Source organism: Chlorella variabilis (assembly GCF_000147415.1).
Source record: "Chlorella variabilis unplaced genomic scaffold CHLNCscaffold_13, whole genome shotgun sequence".
Taxonomy (NCBI): Eukaryota; Viridiplantae; Chlorophyta; class Trebouxiophyceae; order Chlorellales; family Chlorellaceae; genus Chlorella; species Chlorella variabilis.
Genome location: NW_005435075.1, coordinates 662558 through 681952, shown reverse-complemented (window position 1 = coordinate 681952; position 19395 = coordinate 662558). Strand labels below are relative to the sequence as shown.

The 19395-nt window shown below is 61.8% G+C and overlaps 7 protein-coding genes across 7 annotated transcripts in view; 4 read left to right on the top strand and 3 right to left on the bottom strand.

The window, feature by feature from the left end:
- Positions 1-401: 401 nt before the first annotated feature.
- CHLNCDRAFT_135253 (hypothetical protein) lies at positions 402-1681 on the top strand (the record flags this gene model as incomplete). Its single annotated transcript, XM_005846702.1, has 5 exons — positions 402-484; positions 713-938; positions 1083-1259; positions 1448-1532; positions 1647-1681. 5 exons carry the CDS (start codon positions 402-404, stop codon positions 1679-1681), a joined length of 606 nt encoding a protein of 201 aa, XP_005846764.1.
- A 152-nt stretch (positions 1682-1833) lies between these two features.
- Positions 1834-2439, bottom strand: CHLNCDRAFT_135252 (hypothetical protein; the record flags this gene model as incomplete). The annotated part of the gene is made up of 2 exons (XM_005846560.1): positions 1834-1917; positions 2278-2439. 2 exons carry the CDS (start codon positions 2437-2439, stop codon positions 1834-1836), a joined length of 246 nt encoding a protein of 81 aa, XP_005846622.1.
- A 255-nt stretch (positions 2440-2694) lies between these two features.
- Positions 2695-5481, top strand: CHLNCDRAFT_135251 (hypothetical protein; the record flags this gene model as incomplete). The annotated part of the gene is made up of 7 exons (XM_005846701.1): positions 2695-2836; positions 2914-3551; positions 3694-3865; positions 4646-4716; positions 4881-5036; positions 5176-5292; positions 5395-5481. The coding sequence occupies 7 exons, from the start codon at positions 2695-2697 to the stop codon at positions 5479-5481; spliced, it is 1383 nt and encodes a 460-aa protein (XP_005846763.1).
- Positions 5482-7111: 1630 nt separating this feature from the next.
- On the top strand, positions 7112-9267 carry CHLNCDRAFT_9822 (hypothetical protein; the record flags this gene model as incomplete). Its single annotated transcript, XM_005846700.1, has 10 exons — positions 7112-7223; positions 7312-7369; positions 7484-7576; positions 7708-7857; positions 7956-8002; positions 8049-8068; positions 8200-8309; positions 8432-8504; positions 8903-9092; positions 9200-9267. Coding segments are annotated over 10 exons (921 nt in total), but the record flags the coding sequence as incomplete, so codon positions are not given.
- A 3883-nt stretch (positions 9268-13150) lies between these two features.
- On the bottom strand, positions 13151-14882 carry CHLNCDRAFT_135249 (hypothetical protein; the record flags this gene model as incomplete). The annotated part of the gene is made up of 4 exons (XM_005846559.1): positions 13151-13378; positions 13514-14252; positions 14409-14540; positions 14731-14882. 4 exons carry the CDS (start codon positions 14880-14882, stop codon positions 13151-13153), a joined length of 1251 nt encoding a protein of 416 aa, XP_005846621.1.
- A 390-nt stretch (positions 14883-15272) lies between these two features.
- Positions 15273-17223, top strand: CHLNCDRAFT_135248 (hypothetical protein; the record flags this gene model as incomplete). Its single annotated transcript, XM_005846699.1, has 8 exons — positions 15273-15302; positions 15382-15465; positions 15559-16030; positions 16227-16430; positions 16549-16613; positions 16732-16769; positions 16897-16963; positions 17092-17223. The coding sequence occupies 8 exons, from the start codon at positions 15273-15275 to the stop codon at positions 17221-17223; spliced, it is 1092 nt and encodes a 363-aa protein (XP_005846761.1).
- A 95-nt stretch (positions 17224-17318) lies between these two features.
- Positions 17319-19395, bottom strand: part of CHLNCDRAFT_135247 (hypothetical protein) — a gene marked incomplete at both ends in the record, with an annotated part of 2256 nt that continues 179 nt past the window's right edge. The window contains 6 exons of the mRNA XM_005846558.1: positions 17319-17552; positions 17715-17903; positions 17991-18144; positions 18275-18503; positions 18661-18829; positions 18997-19308. Coding sequence (XP_005846620.1) covers positions 17319-17552; positions 17715-17903; positions 17991-18144; positions 18275-18503; positions 18661-18829; positions 18997-19308 — 1287 coding nt within the window. The remainder of the gene's footprint in view (positions 17553-17714; positions 17904-17990; positions 18145-18274; positions 18504-18660; positions 18830-18996; positions 19309-19395) is intronic.

Here is a 19395-nt window from a genome sequence, read left to right as displayed (position 1 = left end):
CGTGGTGTGTGCTGTAAACTTCTTGATCACCGCTTGGTGCCCTTGGCGGTCACTCTCCGCACTGGCGGACAGCCACAGAAGCGCGACACGTGTGGCTGACTTTGGTGGAGATGCGCCGGCAGGCTGGCAGCGCGCCGCCTTACTAATCCACCACGGTCAAGGGGTGCGGCAGGCCAGCAATGTCAGCCTGACATCAATCGGCGCATGCATGAGGCACTGCCTGCAGCCGCCTTCCAGCGGGGCGGGGCGGGTGGCGGTGCCAGCGCAACAAATTCCACGCTGCCGCCAGCACTCAATTCCAGAACCTCGCGCGCAGTCACCGCGGTGCGCTCACCTCTGCAGGCGTCTAAACAAATGTGTAGTGATCAGATAGTGTCTGAACGTATTGACAATCCCCTGCAATGAGCGGGGCTGCGGTGGCCGTGGAGGTGGTGGCCAGCCCCTCTGCTGGCAGGCGGGTGCTCGCGGGCCGGATGCCCGAGGCGTGCTGCGGGTCACCCCTCCAGACCTTGCTCTTCTCGGGCACCGCTACTGCACTGGGCAAGGGATCGGTTGATGAGGAGCTTCACATTCAGGGCAATAGGCAAGAGCTACAGCCGCCGCGATCGGCGCCGCCTTGCTTGGTCTACCTGCCGCTGCCGCCGCACTGCGCAGCACTGCCTCAGTTGGACCCCCACAGAAGCCCGTCCCCCCCGCCGCGTGTATCACGCAGTGTGGTGTGGACTGCGGGTGGCGTGCTGCGCAAGCAGCTGACCGTGCCAGCGCCCGTGCTGAAAGCGGCCTGGTGCATCTTCCAAAACACCGGCCCTGATGCAATCCTCTGCCTGCTGCAACTCGGTGTGCTGAGCGTGCACACCCAGGATGGCGACAGCCACACTATCCCACTGCCTGGCAGCTTCACGGGCCTGTGGCCACTACCGCAGGGGGTGCTGCTCACGGTGGGTGTGGCGGGCAGCTTGGTGCAGCTGCCTGGCCACTTCGATGCGCTTGCATTCCATGCCTTTGGGAGTGGTGTGGCAGTGTTTGCCTGCTTGGTTGCCTCATAGCCTCCGTCTTCGCTGCATTGGCTGTTTGACATGCAGGGCGCCGCGGCGCAGGGCCCCTGCATCCTCGCGCACCCGCTGGAGAACATCCAGGAGGTGCAGATGCAGCCGGCAGCAGCGGGGGCAGCAGCCAGTGGCAGCAGCAGTGGGTGGGACACGCAAGAGCAGGTGGTTTGGTCGGGTGTGGAGGTGCCCTACATCGTGACTCACAATACGGTGGGTGGGAAAGGGTGCTGGTGTAGTGGGAAGCGGGCATGATCGCAATCCGCAAGCACACAGCGGAGGCCAGATCTTGCGGCTTGTTTGCCAGCCTTGCTGCTCAAGTGCGCACCACGTGGCATGGCTGGCATCCCGCCCAACACCCTCGCTGCTGCCTCTTTTTGTTGCTGGATCGATGCATGCAGAGGCACCAGCGGCTGGCAGTGTGGAGCATTGGCACGCAGCAGGCACAGGGTTTTGTGGCGGTGACTCCCATGCGCTGGCCCGGAGGTGGCGCTCCGCTCACCCCTGGCACCCAGGCACCTGCTGGAATCGCCCCCCTGCCACCTGGAATGGCGGTGGAGACGAGCAGTGCCCAGCTGACGACACCCGTGCCACGCACAGTTGGAGGCGCTGGCGGTGGCACCTACAAGAAGTGAGCGCTGCTGCTGCGTGCTGTGAACAAGGGTGGGTGCGATAGGTTACAATGCTGGAAGCATGGGGGGTAGCAACAGGACAAATGAAGGGCAGCAGAAGAGGGTGCACGGCAGCAGGCGGTGCAGCAACGTCAGGGATAGCGGGGCGTGGCTCGCTACGCTTCTTCCTCCCTGTAGTCCTTGAGGGCCTCGTGGCTCTCCCAGCTGAGGTCCCCCTCTGCCACCAGGTCAATGTACTTCTGCAGCAGCAGCAGCGCGGGCGTTGGTGCAATGCAGGGTGGTTGGAGACGGGGAAAACAACCGTCTTGGTGGCCGAGGGCAGTGTTCCCCGACCATGCTGGCGCCGCGAAGTTGGGCGCCCGCGGGCCCAGCCTCCTTGCCTGCATCGCCTCCGCCTTGCTCATGCCCTTGAGAGCAATCCATGCATCCCATTTGGCTCGTGCCTCAAACTACACGGGATGGATGTTGGTTGGCCAAGGAATGGGGTGAGCAAGCGAAGCGACGGCAACAACGCTGGCGTCGGGAGGGCGCCACCGGTAGCGGGCCAGTCCCTGCTACCCTCGATCCCACCGTCCTCCACAAGTGCTGCTCAGCCCCACCTGCACGGCCCAGGGCTGCGGGGCAGTGCAGTCGCCCTCAGTCGCCTGCTTGAACAGCCCGTAAAACTTGAGCTTCTCGTCATTGCTGGTGCCCGCCTTTGGCGGGCCGTTCCTGATGAGCCAAACCGCCTTCTTGAACCGCTTCTCCAGTGGAGTGGCCATCGCAATGGGCGGCACCACTGCACAAAGCTAAAAGCTTCTGCTTTTCTAAGAAGGCACAAGCAACTGTTTTTCCCCTCAAATGCAGTCGCCAGAATCGTCCAGTGACAATGCCTCCTTGCCTGTCAGCACCATGTCAGCACCGGGCGGCAACAACCCCCACTGCTTTTGCCAACCCCCACTGCTTTTGCCGTCTTCGGTTGCTCACCTCTGTCCTGCAGGGCCAGCCTGAGGCTCCCCAACGGCTGCCTGTCTCCCATGGCCTTCCAGCCTGTCCCTCGCAGCGGCGTGACGCCGGTGCTGGGGGGTGGTGCGGGCGGGAGCAGCGCCCGACTGCTTCTGCCGTCACAGGAGCTGCCCATTACCTTTTCGCTGCTCTGGGAACAGCAGGTGGATGCAGGTGAGCTAAATATCGGCAAAGCTGCAGCAGCATTTTGATTATGGATTTGTGATTTTGCCTAACTGTGCCGTATGTAGGTGTCGGCAGCGAGCCGCTGGAGGGCCACCTGGCGACGGATGGCAGCGGCGACCTGCTGCTGTGCTTACTCAGCATAAAAGCCCAACGCCTGACAGCACTGCGCCTGCCGCTGCCAGCGGCGGCCGCAGCGGTGCGCCTGTCGGCTGGAAAACGCGTGGAGGTTGCCTTCAGCATGCCGGCAGTGGCTGCTGCAGCCGTCACTGCCGCGCTGCAATGCCACAGACAGGCAGGTGCACAGTCAGGGGTGTCGGCTCGCGACCTTCTGGTGCTGCAACCCAATGGCAGGCTGGCATTGTTTGTTGGCAGTCGCCACCTGTGCACGGTAGGCCTGCCAGGCGACAGCGGCCCAGCAGCTGTCTACGTACAGCTGCTGCGCCTAGGCGGCACTGGCGGCGGCAAAGGCGAGGAGCAGCAGTTGCCTGCCAACCATTCACAGCTGTCAGGCACCAAGCGGCCTGCATCTGCGGCCGAAGTGCGGTCAGGCGACTCGGATGGCGATGAGGGCGAGGGCGACCCTATGCTGGTTTCCCCCGCGCCCAGGCCAGTTTCCGCCCGCACCGCAGCCGGCAGGGCATTTGGTGACCTGCTGCCCGATGTGCGCTCGCTGGCAGATGCTCTGGAGCCACCGCCTGCGGTGGTGGGGCTGCAGGCAAGTGGTCAAATGCTACAGCGTGGTGCTGGTAGCAGGCAGCAATGGCAAAGGGGTACCTGGGAGCCGGCATTGTTGTGACGGGCAGCTGTGCAGGTCAACATGTTGTCCCTTGTTTTGTCGGCTGCAGAACGCCGTCGGTAACCGCGTCACCCTGATGCTGGAGGGTGGTAGCAGCATGCGTGTGTCGCTGCCTTTTGCCCCCACTGGACCGCTAGCCAAGGCAGCATTGGAAGCCCTGCATGCAGCACTACCCGGCGAGGCATGGTGGGCGCTATACTCGCGCTGGCTGTCCACCGAGGGTGCGCCTCCTGGCTGCTGCTGCCTGGCTTGTCGGCTCCTCAAAGCCATTGTCCCTGGCGCCGTCCTGCCACCATTGCCTCTGTAGGCTGAGCGCACGCCTGCTGCTTCCTTGCGGAATGCTGCCGCTTGCAGGTAGCCGCACAGGGGATGCACATCAACAATGGCAGGTTTTGGCGCAGGTTGTGCTGGCATGGGCAGCTAACCCTGCCTCCATCAGCAAGCACGACGACGCAGGCCTTCATCTCCGTCTCCCACGGCCATCAGGTTTCTGGTCCTGCTCCTGTTGCCCTTGTGTGCGGTGACCAATCTCCAACCATGTCTGGGCCACACAGGTGCTGACCTGTGGTTCTCCCTCTCCTCTGAATCTGAGGTCCCTCCTGCAGGCACCAGCTCAGGCACCACCACCACCACTGCTACACCTCAGCGCCAGCCCAGCCCGGCTATCCTGCCCCAGGCTGCGGGGGCCGAGGCCTGGCAGCAGCTGCTGCGGTCGAAGCACCATCATCGACATGGCATGCGCTTTGCCTGGGCTGAGAAAGGACAGGAGCCCCAGGAGCACCCCCCTGCACAGTTGCCTGGTGCTGCCCCTGAAGCAGCAGCGGCAGACGGCCGAGACGAGGTGTGGCGGGCTTTGCAGGCTCTGCACTCAGGTAGGCCTGTTCATTTGCTGCGCTGCCCAACAGTAAGGTGCCCCGGAGCCCCACCGCGCGCAACGCCATCACTCCCCATCAGCCTTCGTAACTCTGCTGGCCTCTCATCTTGCCTACTTCCCCCTGCAGTGTATGAGGACTGCAAGATGACCGTGCTGCGGTGGCAGCTGCTCCCTGTGCTGGGCCACGTGTTGCTGCAAGTGGCGGACTGCTGGGCGCTAGCGCATACTCTGACCACTACAGCAGGGACCTGGGTGTGCCAGCCGCCTCCACATCGCCTGCAGCTGCAGTACCCATAACTACAGCAGCAGCAGCAGCGGCGCCACCAGCTGACATGTTTCGGGCACTACAACAGCTTCTGCAGGGCCACCGCGATGCTAGCAGCATCAACATTGTGCCGATGCTGGTGCAGCAGCGTGTCGCCTGCGTGCAGCGCAGCATCGACTTAATGGCTGCCTACTCGCTGCTGGGTGACGCTGCAGCCTCCATCAGCGCCAGCTTTTCACTTGAAGCAACCCAGGTAGGATGCCCATGTCGGCTGAACAACCGCCGCCCAGCAGACCTGCCAAGTCAATGGGACATACATGTTGGAGCATTGTTGCAAATCGCAGATTACTGCGGCTTGCAATGCTTGACTGATCTGTTGCCTGCCTCTGCAGGCTGCAGATCTGCTAGTGGTGACAGCCCACCGCATTGTGCGCCTGTTGGTGCACCAGCATTGGACGCTGGCTGATCTTGACTCGCTGCCCTGGGGAGTGGCGCTCCCTCTACGTCAGGTGCATTTTGAAAGTCAACCTTGTCCGCTGCGCGACTGCATTTTTGGCATGCACTCGCTGTCCACCCAGCTGTTGTGCCTGCTCGGTTTTGCTCCGCTACAGGCAATCCAGCACTGCCGCAGCAACCCGCCCACAGACTGGCCCCAGGAGGCCTATGTGCTCATCGGTGTGTCTGGCGCTGGTTCCTAGATCGTGATGTATGCACCTGGTGTCGACGCAAATTGCAAACCATCACGCTTACAACTTATAACCTTGCACCCCCACTCAATGTTGTAGGACGCAACGACATTGCAGCCAGCATGGCAGCCGCGGAACAGGAGGCGCGGCCTGCCGAAGCGGCGGTCAGCAGCATTGTGAGCACTCCATTGGGCAAGATGGCCAAGGCCAGCAGTCCAACAAAGAAGCCGCCCCTGGCGGGCGGGCAGCAGCTGCAGCACAGCACGCCATCAGGTAGTTCCCTGCACAATGGGTCGTCAACAGTTGCCTACTTGTATTCATTTGGCTGATTCTGCTTCCTGCAGGTGTGACCCCAGCAGCGCTACGACGGTTGAGCACGCTGGGCATGGCTGCCACACCCCCCCTGGCATCGGCCACCCGCAACTCTCAATGTGTTGCTGACATGAGCCAAGGTGGCTGTGGCAGCCTACTGGAGGCTCCCAAGGGGGAGAGCAGCAGGGTGCTTAAAGCCCCCGAGCTGCTGCCTGTACCTTACACCCAGCGGCTGGAGCTTCCAGTGGCTGCACCTGGCCGAGGCGGCGATGCGTGGGAGGCCGACGGTGATGGAGCGCCTACTGTTGTGGCTTCATCCCGCGGTGCAGTGAAATCGGCAGGGAACCCTGCTGCGGGTGATGGCATGGAGAACCTGAAACAGCAGGTGTGTATGCTAATGGCGGTTGCGACCCAGACACCCCCGCGGTGGGGTATCTGATGAGCAGTTATCTGTGCATTTTGTTTGGGAGCAACATCTGAGTCTCTTTGGTGTGGCTGGGCCCCCCACAGGCTGCCAGCCTGCGGTTCGGGCGCGACCTGCGCCTGTTGGAGGTGCGCCGCCTTCTCCGCAGCAGTGCTCCCGTCACCCTGCGCGTTGGCAATGTGCCAGAGCCCAGCGATGCAGGCAAGTGACCACCAATGGTGTGCCTGACCCAATGCTTTGAGGCTGTCAACGTCATCTTTTATGAATGCGGCATGGGCCTCATTATGTATTACACTCCTACTTCATGCGAGGACATTCCTGCCATCTTTGCTGCTGCAGAGGGCACCGCTGCACAGCAGTTGAAGCTGACAGTGTTGGCCATCAGGACATGTGCGCTGCCACTGGGCCGTGGGGCGCTGACGCTGGGCACCTTGCGCCCACTGCCTACCGAACCCCTCCACATCCCCCCGCTCTGTCTAGGTGGGTGGTTCTGGTCTGTGCGGGCCTGTGACGCAGCCGACTAGCCGCTGCTAGCTTGTCTGGCTGGTTGTTGTTGTGAGTGCGGCTTGGCCAGCTCCAGCTACCTGAACTGCGCTCCCATTACTGCATTTGCCTGTGCGCGCTTCTTGCCCTCACCGCAGCCGGGCGTTTGCCCGAGCAAAACAATGCTGTGGTCAACCTGGACTTCACGGGGGCAGCCCCAGCAGTAGGTATGTGCCTTCTTGGACTGGGGGCATGCAGCTGAATGGCCTGGTAGTTGCCAAAAACTGCTGTAGTTTGAAGAATTATTCGCTGTTTAGAAGCACACTGGTGACAAGCATTCTGTTCCGACACACCCTGCCAGTTAGTATATCATCGTTCTCATTCCATCTGCACTGCTGCTGTGCTGTAGGTGGCGGCGCCTTTGCAGAGCAGACTGCCTGGCCCGAGTTCCACAATGGTGTGGCGGCAGGGCTGCGCCTGGCGCCTGGCACCCACCAGCTGACGCGCACCTGGGTGGTCTACAACAAGCCGCTTGGTGGGTATCCTGAGAACTCGGGATGCGGGTGCTGTGTCGCCTGAAATTGCTGACCCCGCGCCATCTGCCTGCAAATTGCTAACCGCAGAACCGAGCTACTCCCATGCCGGAATGCTTATGGCACTGGGCCTGACCGGGCACCTCAGGTGGGTCCCAACGAGTCTGGCAGTGCTTGGGCATGCCTGCCAGAGCTATTTGTTCTTGACAGGCATGACATGCATGGTCCTGCTGCCTATCCCTCGCCCTGCGCCCTCCCACAGCTGCCTGGCTGCCACCGACCTGTACCGCTACCTGGCCCAGGAGCACGATGCCACCATCATCGGCGTGCTGCTTGGCATGGCAGCCTCCAAGCGGTGGGTGTCCTGGCGATTGCTGCCGCATTCTCCGGGTTGTGTTTGCATTGGTCCATGCATCGATGCCTCCCTCTCATCTTCCGAGTTTGTTTCGGTGCCACCGCCACATGCATTGCCTGCCTTGCCTGCAGGGGCAGCCAGGACGCGACCATCAGCAAGACCCTCTTTCTGCATCTGCCCACCCGCCACCCCTCGTCATACCCGGAGCTGGACATCTCGCCGCTGGTGCAGGCAGCAGCGCTGGCGGGGGTCGGCCTACTTTTCCAGAGCACCTGTCACAGGTGGGTTCAGAGCGACCATGCCGATTCGGCAACTGCTTTTGGTTTGCACATGGTGTTCAGCAGCGATTAGGATGCTAGGATACGGGCCTTGTATGCAGGGTGATGGCTGAGGTGATGCTGGAGGAGATTGGACGGAGACCTGGCGGTGCTTCTCAAGAGGAGGAGGGCCATCAGCAGGGGCTGGGGGCGAGCAGCCTGCACAAGGTGTCGCGTGGGGCTGCTGGGGCAAGGCGGCGTGAGTGCTTTGGTTGCAACTGTGGTACCTGCCCAGACCTGGGTGGAAGTCTGTCAGAACCGAAGCCCGTCGCCTTCCTGGGTGATTTTCTGCAGGGTGTAACCCAGGACCGCGAGGGCTATGCACTGGCGGCGGGGCTGGCGCTGGGCCTCATCACGCTGGGCAGGGGCAGGGCAGCGGTGGGGCTTGCTGACCTGCACCTCGAGGACAAGCTGAGGTGACTTGACTTATGGCAAGCATAGAGCAGGCAGTGGTATGGTTTGTCGGTCGCAGGGATCTGTTTGGGAAGGCACCTAGGACCCCCCTTCTCCCTGGCCCTTCCACCCTCCTGCCCCCTAGGTACTTCATGATTGGTGGCTCTCAAAGCGGCACAGTAGGCACGCAGCAAGGCCTGGTGGCGGCAGGCGGCCAGGTCGCCTTGCCTGGTGATGGCGTGTTTGGGCCGGGCGTGATTGGTAGGTTGCCTTCAGACACACTGAGCGCGTCCTGTTGTGTGCCTCAAGTGTCAGTTGGCTCCCAAACCCCCCGGTGCATGCCTTCCAGAACTTGCTCTGCTGTGCCGCTGCAGGCTTTGACCTGACGCTGGGTGAGCCGGAGGCGCGGCACGGCCCACTTCCCCGCAATAACGGCTCTGCGCGGGTGGTGGGCAGTGTGGCAGAGGAGCTGGCGGCTGCACAGGGCAGCAGCCAGGTGTGTAGTCGTTGGCAGCTAGCGATGGCATCCAGCTGCCGGTGCGTCTTCCTCTCACAGCTTCCTCCGTCACCCCCATTCCCGTCTTGGCCCTGGCTGAACTCGCTTCCTGCCATGCAGGTGGTGCTGGAGGGCGACCTGGTCAACTTGGGGGTCACCTCACCTGCGGCGGCTCTGGCACTGGGCCTCATGTACCTGCAAACCAATGATGGCGAGGTGGCGGCAGCCTTCCAGCTGCCCGACACCCACTTTGCGATGGACTTTGTGCAGCCCGATCAGCTGGCATTGCGCATGCTGATGCGTTCACTAGGTGTGTGCCAGACACACTGGCTGGCCTGGCAGGATTCCTACTCAAGGCTTATGGCCGATGTTCAGCGGAACATGCACCCACCCGCGCTACTTTATGTCTGCGTGCAGTGATGTGGGACAGCATCCAGCCCACCGAGGAGTGGCTGCTGGGGCAGCTGCCGCCCCTGCTCAAGGTGCGGTGTGGTGCCCAGCAGGCCCTGGTGCACACACACGAGCAGCGCTGATGCAACATCTCGCGCGCTGGTGGTCTGCATGTGTGAGCTGTCCCCCCTAGCTGCACAAGCTGCAGGGGCCGCTGTCAAAGTTTATGGCCAGCGAGGGCGCAGATGTGCCGCATGCCGACTACGAGGCATTGACGCAGGTGACCCAAGGACGCTGTGGTGGTGGGATGCCCCGGCGCGGCGGGGGGGGGGAGGCGGGGGGGCGGGCGGAAGGGAAGCATGGGCAGTTCTTGGCTCCAGGTCCACCACACGTACCCACGCTGCATCTGCAGGCACACTGCTGGTGTTTGGCTGGAGCATGCCTGGCAGTTGGCATCCGCTTTGCAGGTTCCTCTAATGCACGTGCAGAGGCGCTACTTAGGTGATGTGCTGAGGTTGGCAACGGTCTGTTGCTGGTGGGCACGCATCCAGCTCCACGTTTCGCATTGAAGCACCAGCATTCGTGTCCTATTCACCTCTGTGCAGGAAGTACGTCCATCACTTCCTGGCCGCTAAGCAGCACGCCCCTGAACCAGGCACAGGTAAGAGGTGGCAGGAGGGCTCCACAGTATGACTGTGCTTGCTGGTCGCTGTCGTGCCTAGGAGGCGTATGTTGCTGCCCGCCTTGACTGTCTGATTTCCCCGCCATTTGGATGGATCTTGACAAACTACCAGTTTGCCTGCACCTGCCTGCCCCCAGGTGTGGCCAGCCCTACAAACCGCGACCTGCTGGAGGACTGCCTGGGCAGCCTACTGCTGGCACTTGCTGTGGTCATGGCGGGCAGCGGCCACCTGCCCACCTTGAAGCTGCTCAGGGGTGCGCAGACAGATCGTTAAGCGCCTCCGAACGTTTGCGAGGGAGGCCTTGTGATCGCACAACCTGCCAACGCACACTAAGCGCTTTGCCGGCTCATTACCTCACCACTGTACGCCTTGGCGTTACGCGATGCAGGCCTGCGAAAGCGTCTGGCAACTGCCACGCTCTCCAATGCTTCGCAGCCCAGTCCTGCCTCCCCTCCCACCAGCAGCCTGAACTATGGCAGTCACTGCGTCGTTAGGTGGGTGGTGCTGGCTTGGGGATGTTGCTGATTGCAGTCTACCTGATGCTGACTATGCTGGCTAACTACCCCCTGCGTGCAGCATGGCGCTTGGCTTCCTCTTCATGGGTGCTGGCACACTCACCTTTGGGACCAGCCTGGAAGCAGGTGGGCATGGGCTGATCAGCATCCTTTTTATCCCACATCCATGCGGCATACAACAGCTGACCCTGGGGTCCAGGTGCACCTCGCTGACTCATTTGTTTGTGATATGCAGTGGCGGCGCTAGTCATCTCCCTTTACCCCCACATGCCTGCCTCCACCATGGATCACCGTTGCCATCTGCAGGCAAGCACGTTTCTGGCTGCAGGCTGGACTGATATCCCTTCTTCGCTTAGCAACATGCGTCATCTGTGGCTTGATCTGCACTGCTTGCAGGCCTTCCGCCACCTATACGTGTTGGCGGCCCAGCCGCGCAGTGTCGACGCCATTGATGTTGACACCAAGCAGGCAAGCGAAGACGCTGTACCAGTGGCCTGTGAACTTCACCGCCACTTGGTGTTGCGCTTGGTATTGCACTGCGCAGTTACTGTCTGACACAAACCCTCGCCTGTCTTCAAGCTTGTGCAGGCGGTGTATGTGCCACTCGAAATCCTGCTGCACGACTCCGCAGGGTCAACGCCAACAGCTGCTGCCCACTTTGGTTCAGTGCTGCGCCCGGTGGCCAGCATCAGCAAGGCATGTTGGGTGCTCCACAGTGCTTAGTGCAGCACAAGCCAGGGTTGCCACATACATGTTTCATCCTGGCAACCTCATTGGATTGCTGGTGCAGGGCGCAGGCGACGTGCTCGCTGACTTGGCAGCTCAGTCGGCTGCAGCCGGTTACCAAGCGTCTTCAGCAGACGTTTTCGAAAATGACTGTAGTACCACACCTGCCATTGGCGGCGGCCTCGACCATCGTCGTGGCGACGGTGGCATCACTTTTGACCGTATTGCGCCCTGCCTGCTGCCAGAGCAGAAGCAGGTGCAGGCACTGCGGCGGACGCTTTTGAGAATCTTACGGGCAATTCCTTGCTATGCCATGCAGCGCTGCTCGATTGAACGCCAAATAGACGATGCCTATCGCCCGTCATGCATGCTCCCGCAGGTCGGCGCAGTGCGAGTGACAGGTCCGCGCTACTGGCACCAACAGCTGCTGACGCGGCAAGGAGCAGTGGGCAGCGGGCGTGGCCCCTCCCTGGATGCGCTGTATGCAACTCGCACCCTGTTTGTGCAGCGCAAGGCGGGGGCGCTGCCCTATGCAGATGACCCCTCGGGTGAGACCTGTTGCTGTGCACCCCATTTACCGCCATTGGAAATTGTTTGTAGCATAGGTTGTTTGAGTTGGCTGTTAAATGCCGCTGTCGCTCTGCTCTATCGCAGGCGTTCGCTCACTGCTGAGCCGCATGGTACATCATGGTGGCGGCGGCAGCGATGCCTCGGCTGGCGCCGATTCCTTCGACTTGGTCAATCTCTGCTCAACCTTTGGCTCCAACCCCTTCGTCATGTGCTTTGCAAACGTGAGTGAGCGTACACGGCAATTTGTTGCACCAAGCTTACAGGCTAACTCAGTGCTGGTGCTCCTTCTGACCATTGGTTTGCCTGTTGCAGCTGTTTTGTGGAGGCGGCAGCGATGGCGAAGCGCTGGGTAACTTCTGTTCACGCTTGCCCGTGGCAGCCTGCAGCTTCCGTAACTTCTGCAGGTAGCATCCGGGAGGAAATCTGGCAGGGCATGTGGTGGCCGCCTCTGGCCTGGTGTGAGGCTGCTGGCTGGCTTCTCCTGCTGTGTCACCCAGGAAGTCGTCTCCCTTCCTTGGTGCAGGGGCGCCCTGTACGAGTGCATCACCAAGGAGAAGCCCACCGCGCTGCCCACCTACCTGCTGCTGTATTGCATCAAGCAGGCGAGCTGGTGTTGTAGGTTGCATCAAATTTCTGCCCACTACCTCCTGCCTGTGCAGCGCAACCTCAGCGGTCGCTCGCATGCACCCATTCTGCAGGGGCTGGCCGACGGCGTTAGTGCCAGTGCCGCTCCGTCACAGCTGTGGGGGAGGCTGCCACCGGCGGTGCCACTGCACAGCCTTGCGCTGGGCCTGGCTTACTACGACGGAGCCCTGGGGCTGGCGGGCACGGTTGCGCACGCAGCGGCGCTGCAGCAGGGCACAGGTGGGCATGGCCTTTCGCTGATAGATTGCACCCAGGAGGACTCATTGTGTTCTCGTCCCACCTGCTGTGATCCTTCCAACATGTGCCTCTTGCACATGCAGGTGGTGAGTCAGCTGCAGAACAGTGGGAGCCGGTTATCAGCCCGCTGTTGCTGCAGGCCTGTTGGCAGCAGCTGGAGGCGGCGTGGACTGACAGCAGGGCCATCAGCGGCAAAGCCCTGCGCCACTACGTGAGCAGCGGCGCGCTAGCAGTACCAGCTGAGGTGCCAACGGCAGCAGCGGAGGTTGTGGCAGCGGCGGGCATGCTGGGCTCTTATCTCCAGCTGCATGGCGTGCCAATGGCAGGAGTGCTGCAGCAGACGGCGAGGCAGGTGCAGGACATGTTGGGCGAGGCGCAACTGCCAAATGCTGCTGCTGCCAGGGCAGCAGCTGCAGCGATGCTTGCCAGTGTTGCACCAGGCATGGGCCTGCCAGCTGCTCAGGCCATCGCAGCTGCTCTGCTCCACTGACTGCCGTGACCAAGGCTATGCATCCCACAGCTGGCATTGCTTTGCACTGGCAGCTACACACAAGCCTACTCTAACTTCGACCCAGCAGCATGTTACATTGTACACCGATCGATCACGATGGCAAAATGGAGCGGAGCTCTACATGTGCTAGCCCATAGTAGCAGATGTCACCCTTCTCAATCGTGGAAAAACGTACCGGCACGCCGTCGGCCGCTGCATCGGCTGCTGACATGTCCTGTGGTGTGGGCAGCGCGGTGCAAGGCAGCACCGACACCACAAAGGCGGGGTTGCCAGGCGCCTTGCGGCTGAACCTGCTGTTGGAGTTGAACACGTCGTAGTGCTGCAGGGCAGGATGTTGAAGTTGGGGAGGAGGTGGGTGGGATGAAGACGTGCTTGAGTCTTCCCGACATGCATTCAAAAATGTATCAGGAGCGGTCGGCATCACAGCAAGCACACTCGCATGCACCTCACTCACCAGCAGGTGGTGGCCACCGGAAGGCCCTGTTGGTGGCTGCAGCTCAGCCAGCGGAATCGCCTGCAGCGGCGCCATGCATGGGAAGGCGGCACGGGCACGCTGCGCCGCATCCGGTAGCACCGTGCACCGTGGCAGCGAGTCTAGGAAGTTGGCAGGCAGGCACCGCAGCCAGGGGTTGGCGCTACTGCTGTGCACGTCATGCAGTTGCCCTTGTTGCTGTTGCTGCACGCTGGCTGGCCCAGCCACCCACCATGTGCCGCTGCGCTGCTGCTGAGGCTGCACCTTGGGCCTCTTGGGGGTGCGGCCAGCTGGCAGAGCCGCCGGGGGCGTGGGAACTGTGCTGCCTGCTCGGGCTGCCGCCAAGGGCTGCTGCTGCTGGACTTGCTGCTGCTGGCACTGCTGCACCACCGCGGAGCGCGCCCCACAAACTTGCTGCTGCTTGCCGCCGGCGGCCATGGCGGGGGCCTGGCCCCACCCTGCCCAGGCCTGCACGGGGCCCTCGCCCGGGCGCAGCAGCCAGCGTGCGGGGTGGCGCTGCACAATGTACCCGGCTCGTAGCAGCTTGCAGAAGACAAGGTAGCGGTCCATGCTAACCCCCGTTGCCAGCATCAGGTCATGCGCCTCGGCTAGCGACAACAGCCGCTGCTGCTGCGACTGCTGCCACCTCCGCCCACTGCTGTCGGTGCCGCTGTGCGCTTGATGCAAGAACAGCAGCAGGTTGGCGCGGTCCAGCAGGTAGCTGCAGCAGGCACGAGGCAAGGCGGATGGGTGGGTAGGCCAGCAATGTGCTTGGCTGGGCCTCATCAGTTGCATGACAAATGAGGCAGGTACACGTGAAGTCAGATGAACAACTTGGAACTGTATAGCCAGATTGATCCGGCCCCACTCTACTCACACGGCTTCCTCGATGAACAGGTAGAGCTTGCTGCCACGCATGAACCCCATGTGCGCCAGCAGCTTGCCCTTCTGCAACACCACCTCGGCCAGGCCCAGCTCGGGTCGCCAGATGGCGGCTGCCAAGTCGCGCCTGGAAGCAGGAGAGGGTGTGGGGTGGGGTGGTAGGCCGGTTGGCGGGCACCGCCACCGCATGTATGCATGTCCTGTATGCATGTCCCTGGCCGGGGGGTGGGGTGGGGTGGGGAGGGGCACATCGGGCCCACGCCTTGCCCCCCGATACGTCTCATTAGTTTGCGAAGCAGTCCGTGCCATGTGCTCACCCTGTGCGCTCCATGGCCCACACCGAGTGCAGCTCTCCCAGCTTTCCCAGCAGCTCGGCCTGCTCATCAGGCTCCTGTCCATCATCAAACAGCTCCTGCTTCTGACCTCTCTTGAAGACGCTGCGCCGTTTTGAAGCTGGCTGCTCCTCCATTGCCAGGGATTGACAACCAAGGCTGTGCGAGGGCAATTCAGGTATGCACATTGGGTTCCTGCGCTACTCGCTGACATTGCAGGACGATACTGCAGTACAAGTTTGAGTTTGATTGCAGCGCTGCGCGGCGTGGCAATTTGACGATTGGACGTGCTGTTGGCGGGGGAGACGCACGGAGCCACTTCTCGCCGTTCTGCGGCTGGAATTTATTACAGCCCTGGTGATTACTGACGCAGTTGCGGAAGGGGACGGCGGGGCAAGATCCTAACCCTTGAATGCTTTGTGTGGACCTTGCTCCTCTGCCGCCTTCTCCTCTGCCGCCGCCGCCGCCGCTGCCACAGCCGAGGTTACTGCTGGTGCACCCAGACTCCGCCTTCAGAGCAGTTGCACATGAGTGGAGTTACACCTGTCACCGGGCAGGTATGTGCACATGCATATGCTCTGGAGCCCAGCCGCCACGCACGCAATCTCACCCCAACGCACCCGCCTTGCGGCGCAGCTGTCTGCCTCCTCGCGAGTGGTCGTTCTGAGATACGAGGATCTGGCCAACCCTGATGTCGACATCAGCGCGCAGCTGGAGGAGGTGGGCAGATGCTATTGATACCATGTCAGTTGCGCCACCCGAGGGCAATGCCACTGCCTAGTACTTTGCACCTAGTTGCCAACCACATTGCAGGCCTACGGCCCCTCAGGCCTGGGCATCGCCACTGTGAGTGGTGTGCCAGGCTACGAGCAACTGCGTCAGGGGCTGCTGCCGCTGGCCGCCAAGCTGGCGGCGCTGCCCCAGGCAACGCTGTCGGCGCTGGAGGACCCGGGTTCGCGGTTCAGCTTTGGGTGGAGCTGCGGACGGGAGACGCTGGAGGGCGGTCAGCCCGACACGCGCAAGGGCTCATTCTATGCCAACCCGCTGCATGACGATCCGTCGTGTGGCGACGCCGACCTGCAGCGCCGGTTCCCCTCGTACTGCCGCCCAAACATGTGGCCGCGGAGCGAGCTGCCAGTGCTGGAAGCGGCGTTCAAGGCGCTGGGACGCCTGATCCTCAATGTCGGGTTGCTGCTGGCGGGGCACGCGGACAAGTACGTTGCTTCCAAGGCAGGCTACCCACCCCGCCTTCACGACATTCTGCGACAGTCACCCTGCCCTAAGGGTGAGGTGGAGACAGAAATCCCGGTCTGTGAGGGAGGCCCTCCACTGCCAGCCAGTGCAGCGCTGTTTGGGCGCCTAGCTGTGGATTGCCATCGCCGTTGTCTGCTGCTCATGCTGGTGATGCGGCTGCAGTTTCCTGAGTGCCCCTGCCACTGGCCCTCACCTTATCCATCTCCCTCTCTTCCCCTTCCCTGCAGGCCGCTTGCTGCACTACTTTGCCCCGGTTGCCACGGCTGGAACCAACCCTGTGCGCAGCTGCAGCATAGATGCCAACTGGTGCGGCTGGCACACCGACCACGGCAGCCTGACGGGGCTGTGCAGCGCATTGTACATCGACATGGAGGGGCGACCGGTAGCCTGCCCCGACCCGCAGTCGGGGCTGCACGTCAAGGACCGCTCAGGTCGGTGTGTGATGGCACGGCTGCAGCTTGTGCTGATTCCCGAGTTGCTCGCTTGCCGTCATGAATCTCCTGTGCTCACCGCTTCACTTTCCACTGCTGCTTGGTATGCGGGGTGCAGGGCATGTCATCCAGGTTGCAATCCCAGAGGATCACGTGGGATTCCAAATCGGAGAAGCAATGCAGGTATTGAGGCTGGCTGGGTTAGGGAGAGAAGAGATGCAGGAGGAGCCGACCGGGCCATCTGCTGGCGCACTGCACATCCACCCTGCCATCGCACACCGCATTTGCCCATTGCCTGCAGGTGCACTCCGGCGGGCTACTGCGCGGCACCCCACACTGGTGAGGTCTTCACCTCACTCACGCTGGTGGGACTGTTGCTTATAAGCTGCATGGACAGACAAGGCTTCTGAATACAGCATGCTAGATTGCCATCGTGGTAGTTTAATCTTCACCTTTGCTGTTGCAGCGTTGTCGCACCGCGGCCAGAGTTCAGCGCAGGCGTCAGTCGAAACACCTTTGCGGTGTTCACACAGGTGGGCTTGGTGCTGGTCCAGCTGACCCACCCGAGCTGCACCACGAGCAGGCGGCTCCGGCTGCTGCATGGGGGGTGGGGGTGGGGATCTGATGCTGATGATGACGCATTCAACTTATGCTCCTGCAGCCCAAGTGGGATTATTCTATGGATGCGCCAGCAGGCGCTAGGCCCGAGGATGTGGGCATTGGGCAGTGGCGGCCAGGCCTGGATTTCGGCGGATTCAGCGAGCTGACGTTCAATGCGTATTACAAGGAGTGAAAAGACTGCATTGGAGAAAGCAATCAGGGTGCAGTGCCGAAATGTAGCAAATGGGCTGACATGGTTGAAAGGCAAGTGTCATGTTCGGCGCAGGGCTAGAGAGCAGCAGATTTGGAGGGTGTAGCCAAAGCAGCGCCGCCCCCCCTCTTTCGTGCTACATTCACCGCTGCTCTGAAGGCCACCTCCTTGGCATTGGGTGGCTTGCCGCCCTTAGCCTGCGCTGCTGTGGATGCTGCCGCCGCCGCCGTCTGGGCCACTGAGGGGCCCGTCTCCTCGACCCCAGCCCGTGCCTGACGATCAATAAACACCTCACGGCAGTGCTCCAGCACCTACGGCAGGTCAAGCAGCAGAGGCAGGACGGTGCTGGCTGCCGCCAGACAGCACAACAGCGAACTGGCCAGGCCAGAAGCTGAACACCACGGCTAGCAATTCGGCTGCTCTGTGCCCGATCCTGCCGCTGCACCCTGCCCTAGCCTGGCCTGGCCACTGACCTCCCGTGCATCTGCCTTGGTCATGTGCTTGTCTGAGGTGGCTCGGGCATTGATAAGGTTGGCCAGCAGGGTGGGGGTGATGCCCGGGGCAGAGGTGAGCAGGGTGGTGTAGGACAATACGAAAGACTCCACACTGTCTGCCATCAGGAACTCGCACACATCAGCCAGTGGCTGGCACTCACGTGCCACCTGCAGAGAAATGGCTGTGGGCTTATGGGCAGGTTGAGGCGCAGCAAAAGCCCACAAATCTCAATCCCATCGAAGCTTCCGACCAACCTTGTCTGCCTTGGTGTACCGTGCAAAGAACTGGCGCAGGCGGTCGTAGTCGCGCCGAATGGCTGCCACCTCGTCTTCCGTGACGCTACGCAGGAAGGAAACGACCGCTGCCACAAAGTGTGCCACGCACTCCTCCAGAAGTGCTTCTGCCAGCCTATTGGGGAGTGCGTTGGAAACAACAGCAGGCCAGGCAGTTGCGAGCAGGACTTGGGAAATGCAAGTGGGGCGGCAGGTCAAGCAGGCCAGCAAGCCGCAATGCTTCAAGCAGCCACCTCGCGATTCACCTCCGATAGAAGGGCGGCTGCACCATGCGCTCAAAGTCCTGAAGGAAGTCTTCTAGGGTGGCCAGCACACTGCCCATGATGCTGCCGCTCCTCCCGTCCTCGCTGCAATAGAGGCGAGTGAAGAGCTCGGCAAAGGCGGGGTCGGAAAAGACAACCGCCACGCAGGCGGCAACGCCTTCTTTTGCCAGGTCCAGGAAGCCACGGCACGCGCCCTCCACATCCAGCGACCCTGAGAAAGGGCGGGTGAGACGACGGGCACAGGGGCAGCAGCAGTGATAGTGAAAGATGTTCAGCGTGGAAGATGTTGAGCGTGGCCCAGCATGCTAATTACCCACCCACCCACCCACCCATCCATCAAGCCAGCCAGCCCAGGCATCCATCCCCACCTTTCAGATGCTCCGCAAACCGCTCCTCCAGCCCCTCGGCAAACTCGAGCGACTCATCATAGCAACGCACGTTGTTGTTGATCACGGCGCACAGCATCTCCAGCGGCAGACCATCGCTGACATAACGGCGCTGAGCCGCCTGGAAGTCTTCCATCGTCACCACTGCGGCCTATGGAGAGGGAACAGGGCCATGGTTGGAGTTGAGAGCATCGTCAGAAGCAACTGTGCGAGGCTCAGGGGGAGGGTACGAGCACATCAGGTTGGACTCTCCGCCCTGCCCAAACGGGCAGCAGTCAGCCCCGAATCCTCTGTCCGGCCCCAATCCTGCACTCTCACCTGGCCCACGCGCAGCAGCATGTCGCCCTGGTTCACCTCTGCCACCACTGCCACCTGCTCATTCAAGATGCGGAAGAAGTCGACTGCGCCCGGAGTCCACATGCGCCCCTCCGCACTCGCCTTGGGCTCAAATTTGAAGTCACCCTCAACAATGTTGTTGAGCCAGGAAGAGAGAGTGGCAACCGTGCGGTCCACATACTTGCCGATTAGCAGGCTTACGCCCGAACGGGGGCTCAGTGGGAAAGCCACGTCCTCCTCCTCCACCCCAAATTCGCCAAGCGCCTCCTGGTACCCAGCAATCCACTGCATAACCTGCAGGCACAGCCACAAGAACCACAACAAGAGCGGGGCATTGTCAAGTTGCACAATAGGGTGACTAGGCGAGTTATCCAGGGAAGG